The sequence below is a fragment of the Ceraceosorus guamensis genome, assembly GCF_003144195.1.
Source record: "Ceraceosorus guamensis strain MCA 4658 unplaced genomic scaffold IE81scaffold_62, whole genome shotgun sequence".
Lineage (NCBI taxonomy): Eukaryota > Fungi > Basidiomycota > Exobasidiomycetes > Ceraceosorales > Ceraceosoraceae > Ceraceosorus > Ceraceosorus guamensis.
The window spans coordinates 73,492-87,384 of NW_020290057.1; the positions used below are offsets into that span (position 1 = coordinate 73,492).

The 13,893-nt window shown below is 52.3% G+C and overlaps 4 protein-coding genes across 4 annotated transcripts; 2 read left to right on the top strand and 2 right to left on the bottom strand.

Moving 5' to 3' along the window:
- Nucleotides 1–743: 743 nt before the first annotated feature.
- On the top strand, nt 744–2,257 carry IE81DRAFT_331523 (hypothetical protein; the record flags this gene model as incomplete). Its single annotated transcript, XM_025515262.1, has 7 exons — nt 744–800; nt 1,024–1,216; nt 1,320–1,516; nt 1,717–1,736; nt 1,758–1,966; nt 1,987–2,024; nt 2,147–2,257. The coding sequence occupies 7 exons, from the start codon at nt 744–746 to the stop codon at nt 2,255–2,257; spliced, it is 825 nt and encodes a 274-aa protein (XP_025367775.1).
- Nucleotides 2,258–4,452: 2,195 nt separating this feature from the next.
- On the bottom strand, nt 4,453–5,496 carry IE81DRAFT_349098 (hypothetical protein; the record flags this gene model as incomplete). Its single annotated transcript, XM_025516350.1, has 3 exons — nt 4,453–4,875; nt 5,100–5,232; nt 5,459–5,496. The coding sequence occupies 3 exons, from the start codon at nt 5,494–5,496 to the stop codon at nt 4,453–4,455; spliced, it is 594 nt and encodes a 197-aa protein (XP_025367776.1).
- A 5,979-nt stretch (nt 5,497–11,475) lies between these two features.
- On the top strand, nt 11,476–13,258 carry IE81DRAFT_325408 (mitochondrial carrier). Its single transcript, XM_025514499.1, has 6 exons — nt 11,476–11,910; nt 12,016–12,272; nt 12,344–12,586; nt 12,653–12,791; nt 12,856–13,074; nt 13,144–13,258. Exons 1-6 carry the CDS (start codon nt 11,701–11,703, stop codon nt 13,156–13,158), a joined length of 1,083 nt encoding a protein of 360 aa, XP_025367777.1. The 5' UTR covers nt 11,476–11,700; the 3' UTR covers nt 13,159–13,258.
- Nucleotides 13,259–13,516: 258 nt separating this feature from the next.
- Nucleotides 13,517–13,890, bottom strand: IE81DRAFT_293099 (cytochrome C oxidase copper chaperone; the record flags this gene model as incomplete). The annotated part of the gene is made up of 2 exons (XM_025511985.1): nt 13,517–13,670; nt 13,784–13,890. The coding sequence occupies 2 exons, from the start codon at nt 13,888–13,890 to the stop codon at nt 13,517–13,519; spliced, it is 261 nt and encodes an 86-aa protein (XP_025367778.1).
- Between the last annotated feature and the right edge of the window lie 3 nt (nt 13,891–13,893).

A 13,893-nucleotide genomic window follows, 5' to 3' on the forward strand; every position in this document is an offset into this window, starting at 1 on the left:
GCCTATGGATCTCGTCACGTTGTTGACTTTTTTCCCTTTGGAGTATATCACCAGCACATTCTCCTTCATGTGCTGATGGCTGTCCAACTGATCTTCTTGGTGAGTTCAAGGTACGGTCGACAGGAGATGATGGTGTTAGGAGGCGCGCACAGCGTCCATGTGGGCGTGCAAGCACTCCCCTTGCAGAAGCATGCTGACTTTGGTCAACCTCTAGCTTTGACCACAAAGTGTGCGCATTGGATCTAGTCAGGTGGCTTGCCTGCTGGCACAGCATCTCCGTGACATTCTTGAGGCAATTAGGGCAGAAGTTGGGGTGGATTGTCTCTTGGAGGTTGTTCATGGCACAGTGCCTATTCACTTGCTTGGGGACATAGTCACCAACGCTCATCACCCCCTGAATGCATACTGGCACAGAAGGTCCACCAATGAGCAGCCCATCAGGGAGCTGTGTGGTCAAACTTTCCTGCTGACAATTTGCATCACCAAGGACACTGTCTGCAGCACTCTTGCTGTCATTATTCACAATGAGGGCGTAGTCAAGTATGGTCTGTTGCAGGCACAAGCATATATGCGCCTGATCTACCTCTGCACAGCAGTCTATTGGGCAGTAGAGGCCTGTGCAAGTATTGCGGTCTTGGAGGCAGGTCTAGAAGCCAGCAATGTTGCGCAGCTCATTTTCAATGCCAAGACAGAGCTGTATCAGCTAGATCTCGTGGCAGGATACCGCACAGGGTATGCTCCTGATGGCGATGATGAAGACTTGGACGACTCCACCAGAGGCGGGCCGGAAGGACCAGGCGGTGCGGATCTGGTGGAGGCAGTGGATCAGGCGGCAGATTGGGCGGGGGCAACGGTCACAGAGGCATGTACAACACCACGCGCAGGATCAGGGCCAATGTCATGGGCCCTCCCCATTCAATTTGGCGCACCGTCCAGTGGCTGAATAATGGGAAGCTACAGGGGAAAATGGTCTCAGCATCAATTCCTTGAGCTTGAAGAAGGGACTCAAGTGGAGGTGACCAGGGTCTACCTGGCAGAGTCTTCAACTCTGGCATTGCACTCGACAGCATCAAGAGCGTCCACCTCCCGCACCGCAACCTTGCGCACGGCAACCTCGAGTACTGCGACCTCACAAGCTTCACCCTTGTGCACAGCAACCTTGGGCACCTCTCTGGACAAGGAGAATTGAGAAGACAATGCCGATGCTCAGTTGGAGGTGTCTGAACCACCGCACCAAAAGGAAGCAGAAGCAGAGCTTGGATTGGTCTGCAGTGACGGAGGAATCAAGTCTCCAACTTACTTTCCTCCCACTCCCCCAGGCTTTTGGGAGAACATTGAGGCGCTCACCACCAAAGCCAAAACAAGCAAACTCTTCCAAGAACCATTCAGAGGCGATCTCCGTGCTGGTGCTGCCAAGCAGCTGCCTAGCTCATCAAAGATCAATCTGGACGAGGTGGACCGCGCCCTGGAAAAATCCGTGCTGAGCAGCTTCCTTGCCGCCCATCCAAAAGCGAGGGTTCCAGAAGCCGCATTCTGAAAGATGCCAGCAAGAAGACGTCTTGAGGGAGCTTTCGGACTGTCTTCTTGGCGCCTCGTTCGTCTCGCTCTACCTGCTTCTCATCCCATCACTGGACATCTTCTTCTAAGAGCTTTAGCCTCTTTGCAGCTCTTAGCGTTGTCAACCTCCTCTGCCCAATCCGGCACAGGCCCCGTTAGGCGCCTATTGTTAAGCTTGGGTGAGCTGGTTGGTGTTGTAGCAGAAGAAGGCGTTTTGCCTTATTGGGAAGCTTGGCGCGCGAGGATGAAGGCTGGGGCTCCTCTTCAAGAACTGCCATTGCGTCCGAATTGCTCAAGGAACTATCGTCATCGCTGTCCAAACTGCTGTCCGAACTGCTGTCCAAACTGCTGTCCGAAGAAGACGGTGATAGGAGACCTGGCTGGCTCCTTAGTCTTAGGTGCCGTGCCAGTACGTATGATCTGCCAAAGGCAATGCGCAAGGATTCGAAGCTAGCGCAAGGTCAATGGTGAGTGCCATAAGAGTTGCCTGGGGGCTACGGTGTAAGATCATTTGATTTCACTTTATGTCAAATTAGTCAGTTACAGCAGCAGAGATAGTTTCATGTCATGTATCTTTGCACTAATGCAGGTTACCTATTACTGGCGCAATCAGACATTGGCCAAGATGCTGGGGCGTGCAGCCCCGCATGGATCAAGCCCAACAACCAACAAGGAAGCTCTACAGGTTGCCTACAGTTAAGGCGGTTACAAGTTGCCAGAACCTCTTTTGGGCGAGCCTGGCGGCCATCCCACCCCAGGTGCCACTGCCTCCAGCAGTGCAGTTTCTAATAAATCTCAAAATGAGCTGGGTCTTGACTTTGCTCGAGTCAAAGAGCTCCAAGATGCCGCTTCCTACCTCTTCTGCCGCTCGATACAGTGCGCTCTGCAAGTACACGAGATGACTGAGCGGTTCCTTGAGCAGTGGGCTGTTCTTGAGGACCCCTTCATCAATAGCTGGGACAATGAGGAGCTCTTGATTGAGCCAGCCTTGCAAGACAATCCTCAGCAGTTGCGGTATCCCAGCTAGCTTGGTCACGTTGAAATGAGGTTAAGACCGGCTAAGGGAAGACACTGTCTCCTGGTTCTGCCTCTAAGAAGGTGCTGAGTCCGCTGACCAGGGCGAGAGCGCGTGGCGTGGCGTGGCGTGGTGTGGTGTTGCATGGCAGAGGGAGCTGGAAAAAGTAGGCAACATGAGGTTGACACAAGTAAAAAGCCCTGCAGTCCACACAATCAGACAGATGGTCATATATGGTCAGTCACACGGAAAATCAAGATCACAGGTAATAGCTTGTCAATGAGACTCACAGAGGACCTCAGGCTAGGTGCATCTACTCCTTGTTCTCCTCATGAGTTCAATGCTCCTTCTGGTCCAGGAGGCTGTCTGCCTCCATCAAGCGGTCTGAGAGCTGGATACTCAAAGCAGAGATGAATGTTCAGCCAAAGAGACAACCAAGAATGATGGGGAAATGATTGAGAACAAGGCTGGGCTCAATCAGACTCACAGATTTCATTAGCTTGACGGCCAACTCCTTGATCTTGTTCTGTTTACAGGCCTCCTCCAGGCGTTCCTTGCAGAGAATTGCCTCAAAGATTGTGTTGCGCTTGGCAGTGTCTTTGGCCTTGGGGACCGTGTCTGAGAGAGGTCTAGCGCATCAAGCTAGCACCGTTCTGACTCATGCCTGCCATTGCTTCAAACTCGCAGATCACTGTCTTTGAAGCAACACTCAAGGTCAACAAACAAGTGCAAGATTGTTCAGTATACTCCAACACTCAACATTGCAGAGATGAAGCGTCAGTTTGTTTACCTGACAATGGAGATGATGGTTGGTGAGCAAGCAAGCAAGCAACAGCGATACAGTGGTGTTGTTACCAACTGCTGACAGGTCAGAATGAATGCACAAACAGGCCTTGAATGCGCACATGGCAGCAGTTGGCATCGCCAAGACACCACAACGTTAACATGAAGACTTCAGCAATGACAACAACCACAACAGATGCAATAATGATGGCAATCTGTCTCCATTTCCTCCTCTCAGGCGCAAGAAGCGCAATACCTCCGTCTCTGACCTCAGCTCATTGTGGTCATTGTGTGCAAGCTTGCTTGCCAACGTGTCTGCTGGTGAGTTGGCCTCACTGCTATACCAGCGTTGCGCGCGTCAAGGTCATCATTGCAAACAAACAGCAAAAAGGGCGCAGACGCCTTGAGCAAATTGGTGAGTGGTTTCTACAAGCGTCAGCCCAGAGGACAGGCCTCCTGAGGACAGACTTTTGGACGCTGACAAGGTGATGTATGTCTACCCTAAGCCTTGGTCAAGATGGCCGATGCGTTCGACCCAACCAAGGCCCTAAGGCAGAGCTCTCTTGAGATGCAAGAGCTGCGCAGTCTAGCCAGCATTCCACCTGCGCTCAGATCTCCTAGCACGTCTGACCGCATCCACAACATCACTGATCTTGTGATCACCCGTGCCCAAGGCTCACTCACAGCAATCACAGCCTTGCGCATCTCAAGGCAGGCGTTGCAAGCAAACAGCAAGACGAGCTCCGATGCCATGAGCAATTCAGATGGCATGGATGAAGACAGCCCCGCCCCAAAGTCACCCACTAGCAACACATCGACCTTGGTCTACCCAAATACAAAACCATGCTTGCGCTTCTCCAGGTAGCGTGCCTATCTCGCACGCTCTGACTCCTCTCCTGTGCGCCCACGTGTCACCTTGATCTCATCCATCAATGTCAGCACTTTGTTGCCAACGCAGTCATTTTGCCAGCAAATTCGCAAGCCGCTTCAGCCCTCCAGTTAATGGCCCAGGTGGCATTAACCCTACACATGCGGCGCACCCGCTTCCGTCTTACAAGCACAATGGACTGATTTGTCAAATTGCCTGACCGCCTCCATCACTCCAGATTGCCTGGACGCCCCCAAGCAAAGCCGGCAGCAGCTTTGGCCAGCTCCTTTACCTGCCCTGTACCTATATCCACACCCTCAATGCAATTGGGGTCCAGTTGGGTCTTCATGTATGTGGAAACTCCAAAGCAACCCACCCCTGGCTTGCTCTTGCCACCTGGTGGGATGGTTTGGTGAGCAATAGTGCCATCAAACACCAGGAATGAAAAGTCCAAAAGGTAGAATTGTGCCCCCAAACTCTCAAAATCTGTGGCAGCACCAATGTTGAAGAAGATGGAAGGCCTTGTGTTACTTTGGCTGGCATGCAAGTTGGAGCTGAGCCCTTCAAAGGTGAAATCTTCTGCCCCAGAGTGCTGGTCAATGCCTCCATGTGGCTTGATGCAAGCCTGCAAAAGTATTCTGTCACCTCTTGACTAATCTGGGCAGTGAAGATTGTGGCAAGGTTTTAGTGAACAGAGATTTGCATGGATTGTCCTTGAGTGTCCTCAATGGCACAGCAGCAATTCACGTCTTTGGATCCATTGTCAGCAATGCTTGCTACCCTCTAAACAACCACTGGCATCAACAATCAAAGAATCAACACTTCATGAGGGAGCTGTGCAGAGAATCATTCCAGCTGATGATTTGCATCACAGACAATGCCACTTGCAGCCACCTTGCCATTATTGTCCATGATGAGGGTATTGTCAGGTATGGGCCCTCCAGGCAGCGTTCTAAAAGTGCCTGATCTACCTCTGTACAGCCGGCTATCTGTGAGGCGGTAGAGCTTGCTAAGAAGGTGTCAGAAGCACCCACACATGCGCCAAGAAGCTTGGGCAAGTTTGTCACACAGTGGCCCGTTGCTTTCAGCATCAAGCGGCAGTTGTAAGCAACCCAAGGTTGGCCAAGTGTGCTTGAGGCAATGGAAGGTGTTGCCAAGCGTTGCGAGCAACAAAAAGATTGTGGATATCTCTTTGCAGAGGATGCGCTCAGCGCCAAGATCGCCAAAGAGCTCACAGACCAAGTGAAGGCATGGAGAGCCATTCTTCCAGCATGGCGAGTGCCACCGCCTTGGCCTGATCTTGGCGTCTGCACACATTTCTTCATGTCAATGCTTCAGTAACAAAGACTCATGCTTTGAGCATTGTAGTACGTCTTCAAACTCTCCAAATCGTGCAACTTGGAGACCTTCCAAGAAGAGCTCCGTGCAGGTACTCGTCACATTCCTCGATTGGCCACAAAGCACTGCCAAAACTTTGCGCTTGTGTTACAATGACATGTGATGCAGGCTTGTAGTGGACTGCTGCCGCTCTGAGCCGGTATCTTGCAAGACCCAGTGCAAACTTGTAGTGACCTACTGTGGAGCTATGAGAACGCTTGTGACCTGTCCAGACCACTCGTCCTTACTGCGCACTCCGCAAACTAGCGCTTAGCATCAACCTGCACGAAGACATGCAGACATAGTACAGTGCGTTGAGGTCTCAGCTCCCTGGCAGTCACAGAAGCAAAAGATATTTGGAGATCAATTTTGCTTCGAAGCTGAGATAATTTGGGGCACTCGCTTATTCGGATATTGATGCAACTATATTCGCCACTTGAATGCGGCTCTGTAGAACTCGCAATGGTTCGCTTTTGGAACACGCCGCAGAGAGCCGAGTCTCATATAGATCCGGTGTTTCGCGGCGCCCATTTGTTTTCATTACAGGACGTCACAAACAGCACCGGTTAGCGGCAGGTTGCAGCTTTGATAGTAGGGCAGCTCGTGATATCCACGCTTGACGACAGCTAGCTCTGTAGCCATACAAGAAAGTTTGGCACATTTTCTAGCGCACCAAAACAGGGTGACAGAATGTAAAGCGAACGCGAACAATCATTTGGCGAAACAAGACGTCAAATTCTATATGCTTCACGTGCTTGTTCGACTGTCATCGACTGGAATGCAGGAATGCCTCAGGTGCTTGTCCGAGTGGAAACGATCCTCTCTGGTGCTTGCACCATGAGTTTTTCATTGTTTCGAATTAATCATCGTCGACCAGAATGGCTTTTCGCTGTAAGTTGCTAGCAAAAGATAGCGCTACCGCGGATAAACATTAAAATTATTGTGTGCCCACGAACGCCTAAAAATACGAACCGCATTGCCACTACGAGCTGAAGGCAGAGGTCTGACACAAAATGAGAGGGACTTATTCGTAGGTGTCGCCAAGCTCACCACGATCACGGCCGGTTAGAAGCCTGGTTTCGAATGACTTGTGGCACTGCCTTTACCACTCCCACTCCCACTCCCACTCCCACTCCGCACTGCCTGCCTGAAATGCTTGAGATAAGGGCTCCTTGATGCTTGAGAGCCGCAGCTTGAGTGTGACGACGTCCTTGATGTAGAACAACAGAGCATCAGCCCATTGGATCGCAAGTGATGGTACTTTGTCGACAGAGCTTGCTTCGCATCCTCTCTAATGCGAGTACTACTCGTTCTGGTAGCATATGGTTGAAACACCTCTCACTCGTTTGTTTATGTTAGAGACACCTGTTTTGAAGAGAGTCCAACTTCCAGCGGCGCTGAGCATCATTACACAACTTGGCGACGATTTTCGGTGTACTGATCGCGTACCTATTGTACAGCTAGAATTTCTTCTCCTAGTCAGTGCTCCATCTGGACCAATGATCACATACTCGAAAAGCTGTTCGGATTTTTGAGAGCGCATCTGAAGGATCCTGAAGCGCCGGTGGCCCTGTCAGCTGTTTTGCTTGTTTCCTCGAGCGACAGTAGGTGCGCATGAGGCTGAAAAATAAATCACTTTTGGGCAGTGGCAGCGGCTTGAGCAGACTCACCGGCAAGCCGGACACAGCACGCCTTTCTTTCGCTCCAAAGTGTGGCTCTGAGCTGGGACAGGGAACGAGCGTCGGAAGAGAGTGTGCTGGAGGTGTCTATGGAGGCCAGCATAGATGGTCCAGCCGCGGATGACGCTGGTTTTCGCGTTGTTGGCGTGGTGGACACAGTTCGACGCGCCTCCGTTTGCGTAAGAAACCTCGTTAACTGGAGACTGAAGCAAACGTCCCGTGACCAAAGTGCTTGAAGCTAACGCAGACTTCAAGTTGGATACTGGCAAAAGAAAGCGCCTCAGAGCATTCTGTAGCTTCCAAGGGTTTCCAAGCCGCATTGATAGGTTTAAACGACTCAACTCGCTGAGCAAGGGCCGCATCGTCGAAACAAGCAAAGGTCGGGAAGTCCATCGCATCCAAAGCATTCAAGGAAAGGGAGTCATCAGTAGCTTCTGACCGAATGAGGAAAGATCAAGTGTTTTTCGAGCAGTGGCGGAAGTAAGAGGAGACGCAAGACAAGACATACATCATGTCTTGTGGCTAAGTCACTGTCATTCAAGGTGGCGCCACCTACAAAGCCCGTAAAGGCTGGAGAATTTCAATCGTCAGGTATTCGGGCTTCATTGTTGAGAGATGATGTAATTGTCACAAGGTTAAATTGCGAAGGTGTAGGAGCGCCAGTGGGTCACTTCGACGGCAATAGAGAGGGGGCTCCGATGCGTCACGCGAATGCACGCGTTCGAGTTGACCGCTACAACTGCCTTCCTTTCCACAACAAACGAGACACAATCCCAACTTCGTTTTGACTCAGTAATTGTTTTCTGAAAGGTCTGCAGTGAAGGTAAGTCGAGCTAGATCCGAGTTCTTTTACCCATCTGAAGCACGTAGTACGCCGCAGGCGTCGAATTGCATGATCGCTCTCGCTTAATTCCGTTTTTCAGTTCGTCACACTTTATGATTACATCTTTTGGAGTGCCTCTAGTTTTACTGTTTTTACCTCGCATGATTCGCTCGCCACGGGCTGCTATCCAATCTCTAACGGATTATTATCAGCCAGGAAATATCTAGTACGCTATCTCAAGCTACTTCCAGCGGAGACAACAGGCTCGACTGCACCTGGATACCGATCAGGGCACAAGAAGTCAGCCATCAGTCAGACTGAATCAAAAGTGCCCCTTTAAGGGTAGGGCTTATTGAGTGCGTGCAAAGCAATTTGGCGCAAAGGAGAATGAGTCAATGAAATGGGTGAATCAACAAGCATAGCGTGGCAATATTCTGCTGGAGCACCCAGCAATGCACAGTAGCCAGGTCAGCCTGACTTTCCTAGGTTGGAGCCGATCACAGTCAGGTGACAAGGGTACCAATTATCACAAAATCGCCGAACATGGAGCCAGGCATGCGCGCGTAATTGTCATGGCCACGTAACGTCTCTGTTTGCGCACGATCGGCCACAAAAGCAGATATATTGTAGTCGATGCCGTCCTGCAGTGCTGCCGAAAAATTACTCACTTTGGTGGCTTGCGGAGCGCTATAGGGGCCAGACGTCATCTTGAAGTTGCAAGAACTAGGCCGCAAACGTCCTACTTCTGACCGCTAAGCTCCAGAGGAGCGGCCTCTCCATGCGGACGGAAATGATTAAAGCTTCGAGCTTGTCAGCATCGCGACAGACTAGGCGCAACACCCGTAGCGTAGCTTGCGACGGCTATCGATAGCTACCTTGCCATGCCAGCAGCCAGGCCAAGGGCCATCCTGACGCCAACCGCAGCAGCCACAACACTCATGGAATTGGAGCAGTGATACTGGTTCTCTCGATGACTGTGAGGGAATTAATGGGGGTTAGCATCCGAGACGGAAAGTTTGTCGACAAGCGGGACAAGCTGGTTGGGTCTTTGGGTGCCCTCACCCTGGCTTCGTAGTCTCCGATTCGTTGTGTACCTCCTCGCATTGCTCTGGAAGCCAGGACTCTGCATTGATGGATAGCTACAGAGCGTTGCAATCATGGCTAGAGGTGAGCTGGCCGCGCGGTAGCAACTGCAATCGTGCTGGGGTCTGGCTTCAGCTCATGATCGCGACGCGCGATGAAATTCGTGACTATGAGGGTAGACGCGCCTTTGTCCACATCCTTTACTGAATAGCGTAATGACGCACATATCTCGAGTACAAGCAGTAATACTTACGTCCCTTTGAGGTTTTTGAGAAATCCCCTCGTAAAAATTCAAAAGGCTCGCTTTTATGCCGTCCGTACTTTCTGGGGCGAAGGGAACAACGATGACACCAACCAGGAGCTGCAGCCAATCCACATTGGGTCAGCGTTGCCAAAGATACATGCGACTGCCCCACGCAGATGCTGCTCAATGATGTTGTTGGACAACGACATCGGGCATCGTTGTGGAGATTCTGCCCCCATGCCGACATCAGCATATCGCTTGGATTTCGTCAGCCCCGACAGCCGTCATGCCTCTCGCCACGACCACTCAGTCCAGCAGGCGATCCACTCCACCCGCCGATCAGATCACTCATTGCCTCTACTTTAGCCCTTTAAACGTGTCTAAGCCCCCAACGATATGCTGTTCGAAAGTCCACTCTTCATAGCCGTAAAGCGCTCGCAAAGCCAGAATCTCTATTCACGCGCTGCTTGCACCGACGATGGCCGTCCACCTCAGCTTGTAGACCTCCATCTGATGATTGTCCCAATACCGCGCCGCACACGAGAGCGGGAGAGCGCGACGGGGGACAAGGTTTCTTTTGCCCTCGTTGGGTAGTCGAAGAAGGAAGCGGATATGAGACAAATCTCTGATTGGTTGATCGAGTAGCTGCTGCCTGGGGACGTGAAGAAGCGCGCCTCCATCCTAATCGCTATGACATGGAGCCTAAAGAGGTGGAGGAATATGCAGCAATCAGAATCATCGCGATTGCGCACGTCAACCAGTTGCTTGCAAGGTACAAGAGCCGAGGAAATTCTGAACTGCAGAACCAGCAGAAGGAGAAGGCCTTGCACGATTGTCAAGCACGACGCCGCCGAACAAAGAGCCGCATTTGTAGAGAGGCGGTGCGCAAGATCCTTGCTCAGAACAAAGCAGAGAATGTCGACGAGAGCAACATGTGGCTCATGGATCTCCTTGACGAGGCCTCATCCAGTACGCCATTGATAAGCGCATGGCATCCTGGAGGCCAAAGCTACCCACTCAAAAGTAGCTCAGGCTAAGGATCATGCACATGGGCACACTTCTCTTGAGTTTGCCCAGCAAGTCTGCCACGTTCAACACGGGACAGTCAGCACATCTGTCCTCATAGCATGCGCCCATCGAGCATCACTACCAGATGCTTCACAGGCGTGGCTACAACGGCTGGTCAATCGCTTGTGCGAAAGCAGGCCAATTTGCTGGGCAGTGGCTACACTGTGCGCACGAGCCTTTGCAGCTATTTGCTGCTTGTGCTCTCCGCGTTGACTGCAGACGAGTGAGCTTGATTGGCGCACCAGGTTGCTGCCAACGGTCACAGCAGCCGTTGAACCATTACCTTGGTCTTGTACAACAGCAGGGACTGGCATGCAGAGGTGCGATTGCAGATGCATGGACCTCTTGGCTTCCTTGAGGCGCTGAATGGTCACCTATCTTGAAGCTTGTGCTCACAGCGACAGGTCCGCTTGCCGACGGTCGCAATCACCGGCAACATCGCGCTGCCGAAGAGCCAACCTTGAAGGAAGTGTGTGTGGCCTTATGCTGCATGCAGCCTGACTTCAGATGTTCCGCGGCCCAAGACCAACTGGCCGGTCTGGAAGGATTCGACGCCCGAAATTACGAATGAGAATGGAAAGTGTGTCTACCTGGATCAACACGCTGAACACGACGCTTTTTGCAAGCTAAGGGTTCCCAAGAGCCACCACGCAAGGACGACAAAATGTGGACCAGAACAGACGTGGTATGAAGAGCAGTCGTATATTTGAAGCAGGGAGGTGATTTGGACAATCGATGATGAATCGAGATGATGACATATTCACGATTCCTTTGCGTACCCAATTCGCGCTCATCGAAGGCACCGCGATTTGTGTTGTGAGTTGTCGTGGAGGGAGGGGGGGCTTGCTGCGTGCATGCGCGGCTGATTTCAAATCGGCTGCACGCATGCTCACGGAAGTCACGCGTCGCTGCTGGTGCAAGTTGCGAGTCGAAGTGGCCTTTGCGCTGCAGATCTTCATCAGCTTGATCAGCTGACAGATGGGCTTAGCTAACGTCAGTCCACCATGCTGTGCGTTGATTGCGTCAAGTCTGTGGGAGTAGCGTTCTTCGAAGCGGATTCCCAACAATGCGGTCCTCACGATAAATCTGAGCATTCCCTCACACTCATCCTCACTTCTCCCGTTCGTGGGGCCCCTTGCGGTGCTTCTTGCGTGGGCCTGCCTGTACACCAGACCGCCGACCCTCTCGTTCGTCCTCCACGCCATGGCTCCAGCATCTCGAGGCCCGTACACGCAAGGCGCGGTCGTGGGCCAAGAAGGACCGGCCATCGTCTCGTCAGATGCAGTACCGCAAGGAAGATTAGACAACGTTCCAAGTCCACCGAAGAAGGAGGGCAAGGTATCCGCAAAGGGCAGCTTTGCTGGCATAGTCAGCGGGGCAACAAAGATGGCTGTCGGTCACCCATTTGATACGGTGAGTGGTGTCGAGACAGGGCCGAGATATGTGGCTTTCTGCAACTGTGCTATTCAGGCTCATCGAGCTGAATGTAGCGATGATCTTGTCCGCTTGGTCGCAAAGATCAAAGTGAGGCTGCAATGTACGCCTTACGGCACATACAGAGGCCCTTTGGATTGTTTCCTACAGCTGGCTCGCAAAGAGGGCCTTCGAGCGCTCTACAAAGGTGCCACACCACCTCTTGTCGGGTGGGGAATATCCGATGCGGTTTTGATGGGAACGCTTCACAATCTGAGGTTGGCATTGCAGAGGGCGACGGACACTGGCGAAGGGACTGGAAAGAGGCTGCCTCCTTGGGGACACGCTGCTGCTGGTTTAGGGTGAGTGATGCTGCTTGACCTCTTGAGCTATCTGTGACCTAAGATCCATCTTTCTTTGTCTTTTCAATCAGCGCTGGTTGGGTCAACTCGTTCCTTACAACGCCAATCGAGCTGCTTAAAGCCAAGCTACAGATGCAGTCACAGCGGATCAGTGCGGCTTCAAAGGCTAGCGAACACGTCGCAAAAGTTCACGGCTTCACGGGGCCGATCGATTGTGCGAGGCAAGTCATTCGAGCACAAGGCCTGATGGGATTATGGGGCACTTTGCCGGCCACTCTGATGTTCAGAAGCAACTTTGCGGTCATGTTCTGCAGGTGAGGGCACCATTCAGGCTTCTCGACGTCAGATGCTTTGTGCTCAAAGCAGTCGCGACTTCGCAGCTATGACTTCTTCCAAAGGACCTTCGAATCGTGGAACGGCACCAAGTGGGAAATAGGCTCGGGTACAGCGACATTCATCAGTGGAGGGCTAGCAGCAGAGTGTTTCTGGCTGACTGCGTTTCCTGCTGACGTCATCAAGGTTCGTGAAACTCTGCGCGACGCAGAGAAGTGTCGCGACCTGACCAACCTCCTGTCTCGTGTAGAATCGCATGATGGCCGACTCTCTTGAAAATCCAAAATTCCCAACCATACGTTCGGCCTTTGTCAGCGTATGGAGCCACGCTGGTCCCAATGCCCCGCTCTACTTGCGGATACGAACATTCTACACTGGTTTCGTTCCTTGCCTGCTGAGGGCATTCCCTACCAACGCTTCTGCTCTGCTGGCATTTGAGGCAACCATGTCTCTGCTGGGAGCCGAGAAGGTGAGTACGCGCGAGCAGAGAGTGACTTGCAACGTGCTTACGGTTAAGCCCAACCTCTCCAACCATCAGACTACTACTCAATAGACGAGTCTGCACTCGCTGCTCGATCTACACAGCTTCAGATGCACTCAATGCCTGCTATGATTCGAGTCACCGCGTAATGATCACCCCCACCACTTGCCCTAAGCTGTAGCTCGATTGTCTGCGTGCTGCTCCTTCGTGATCATGTTCTTGGTGCGCAGCGTCTAGATTTAGATTAAAGCGGTGATGTCATTGCGAACGAGACGAGCGCGGCATGCGAGAGGATGGTACATTGCCTGTGCGCCGCATGAATGGCAGGATCGAATCAGATGCTCGTCGCAGCACCCGTACGCTAAGATACTCACAGATGAAGAGAGGAAGGCGCGGTTGCATGACACGAGATTTGGCTGTGCGGATGGGTTCAGATCTTGAAGCCGAGTTGTGCCATGCAAGCCCTGTGCTGGGAGACGAGATCCTCGCACTTTCGAGCCTGTTCTCCGTGCTCCTCTACCGAATGACCGTACCTCAAGAAGCAGTCATCCCTCGCCGCTTTCGTGTCCGGACATGCACAACAGCTGCAGATGGATGAGCAAGCAGCAGATGTGGAGGAGCGAGGTCAGATCATGGCACGAGAGATCTGGTCACCCGCGCATCCGCATCAGCATCCATACCAATACCTCGCACTCACGGTTTGATGCCTTTTGGGTTCAAAGGATTGACGGCCTTTTCCGACGTCTGCGGGTTTGCCACCGTCAAGGCGGGTTGGGAGACTCCGTTGATAACACCACTGGACATGGC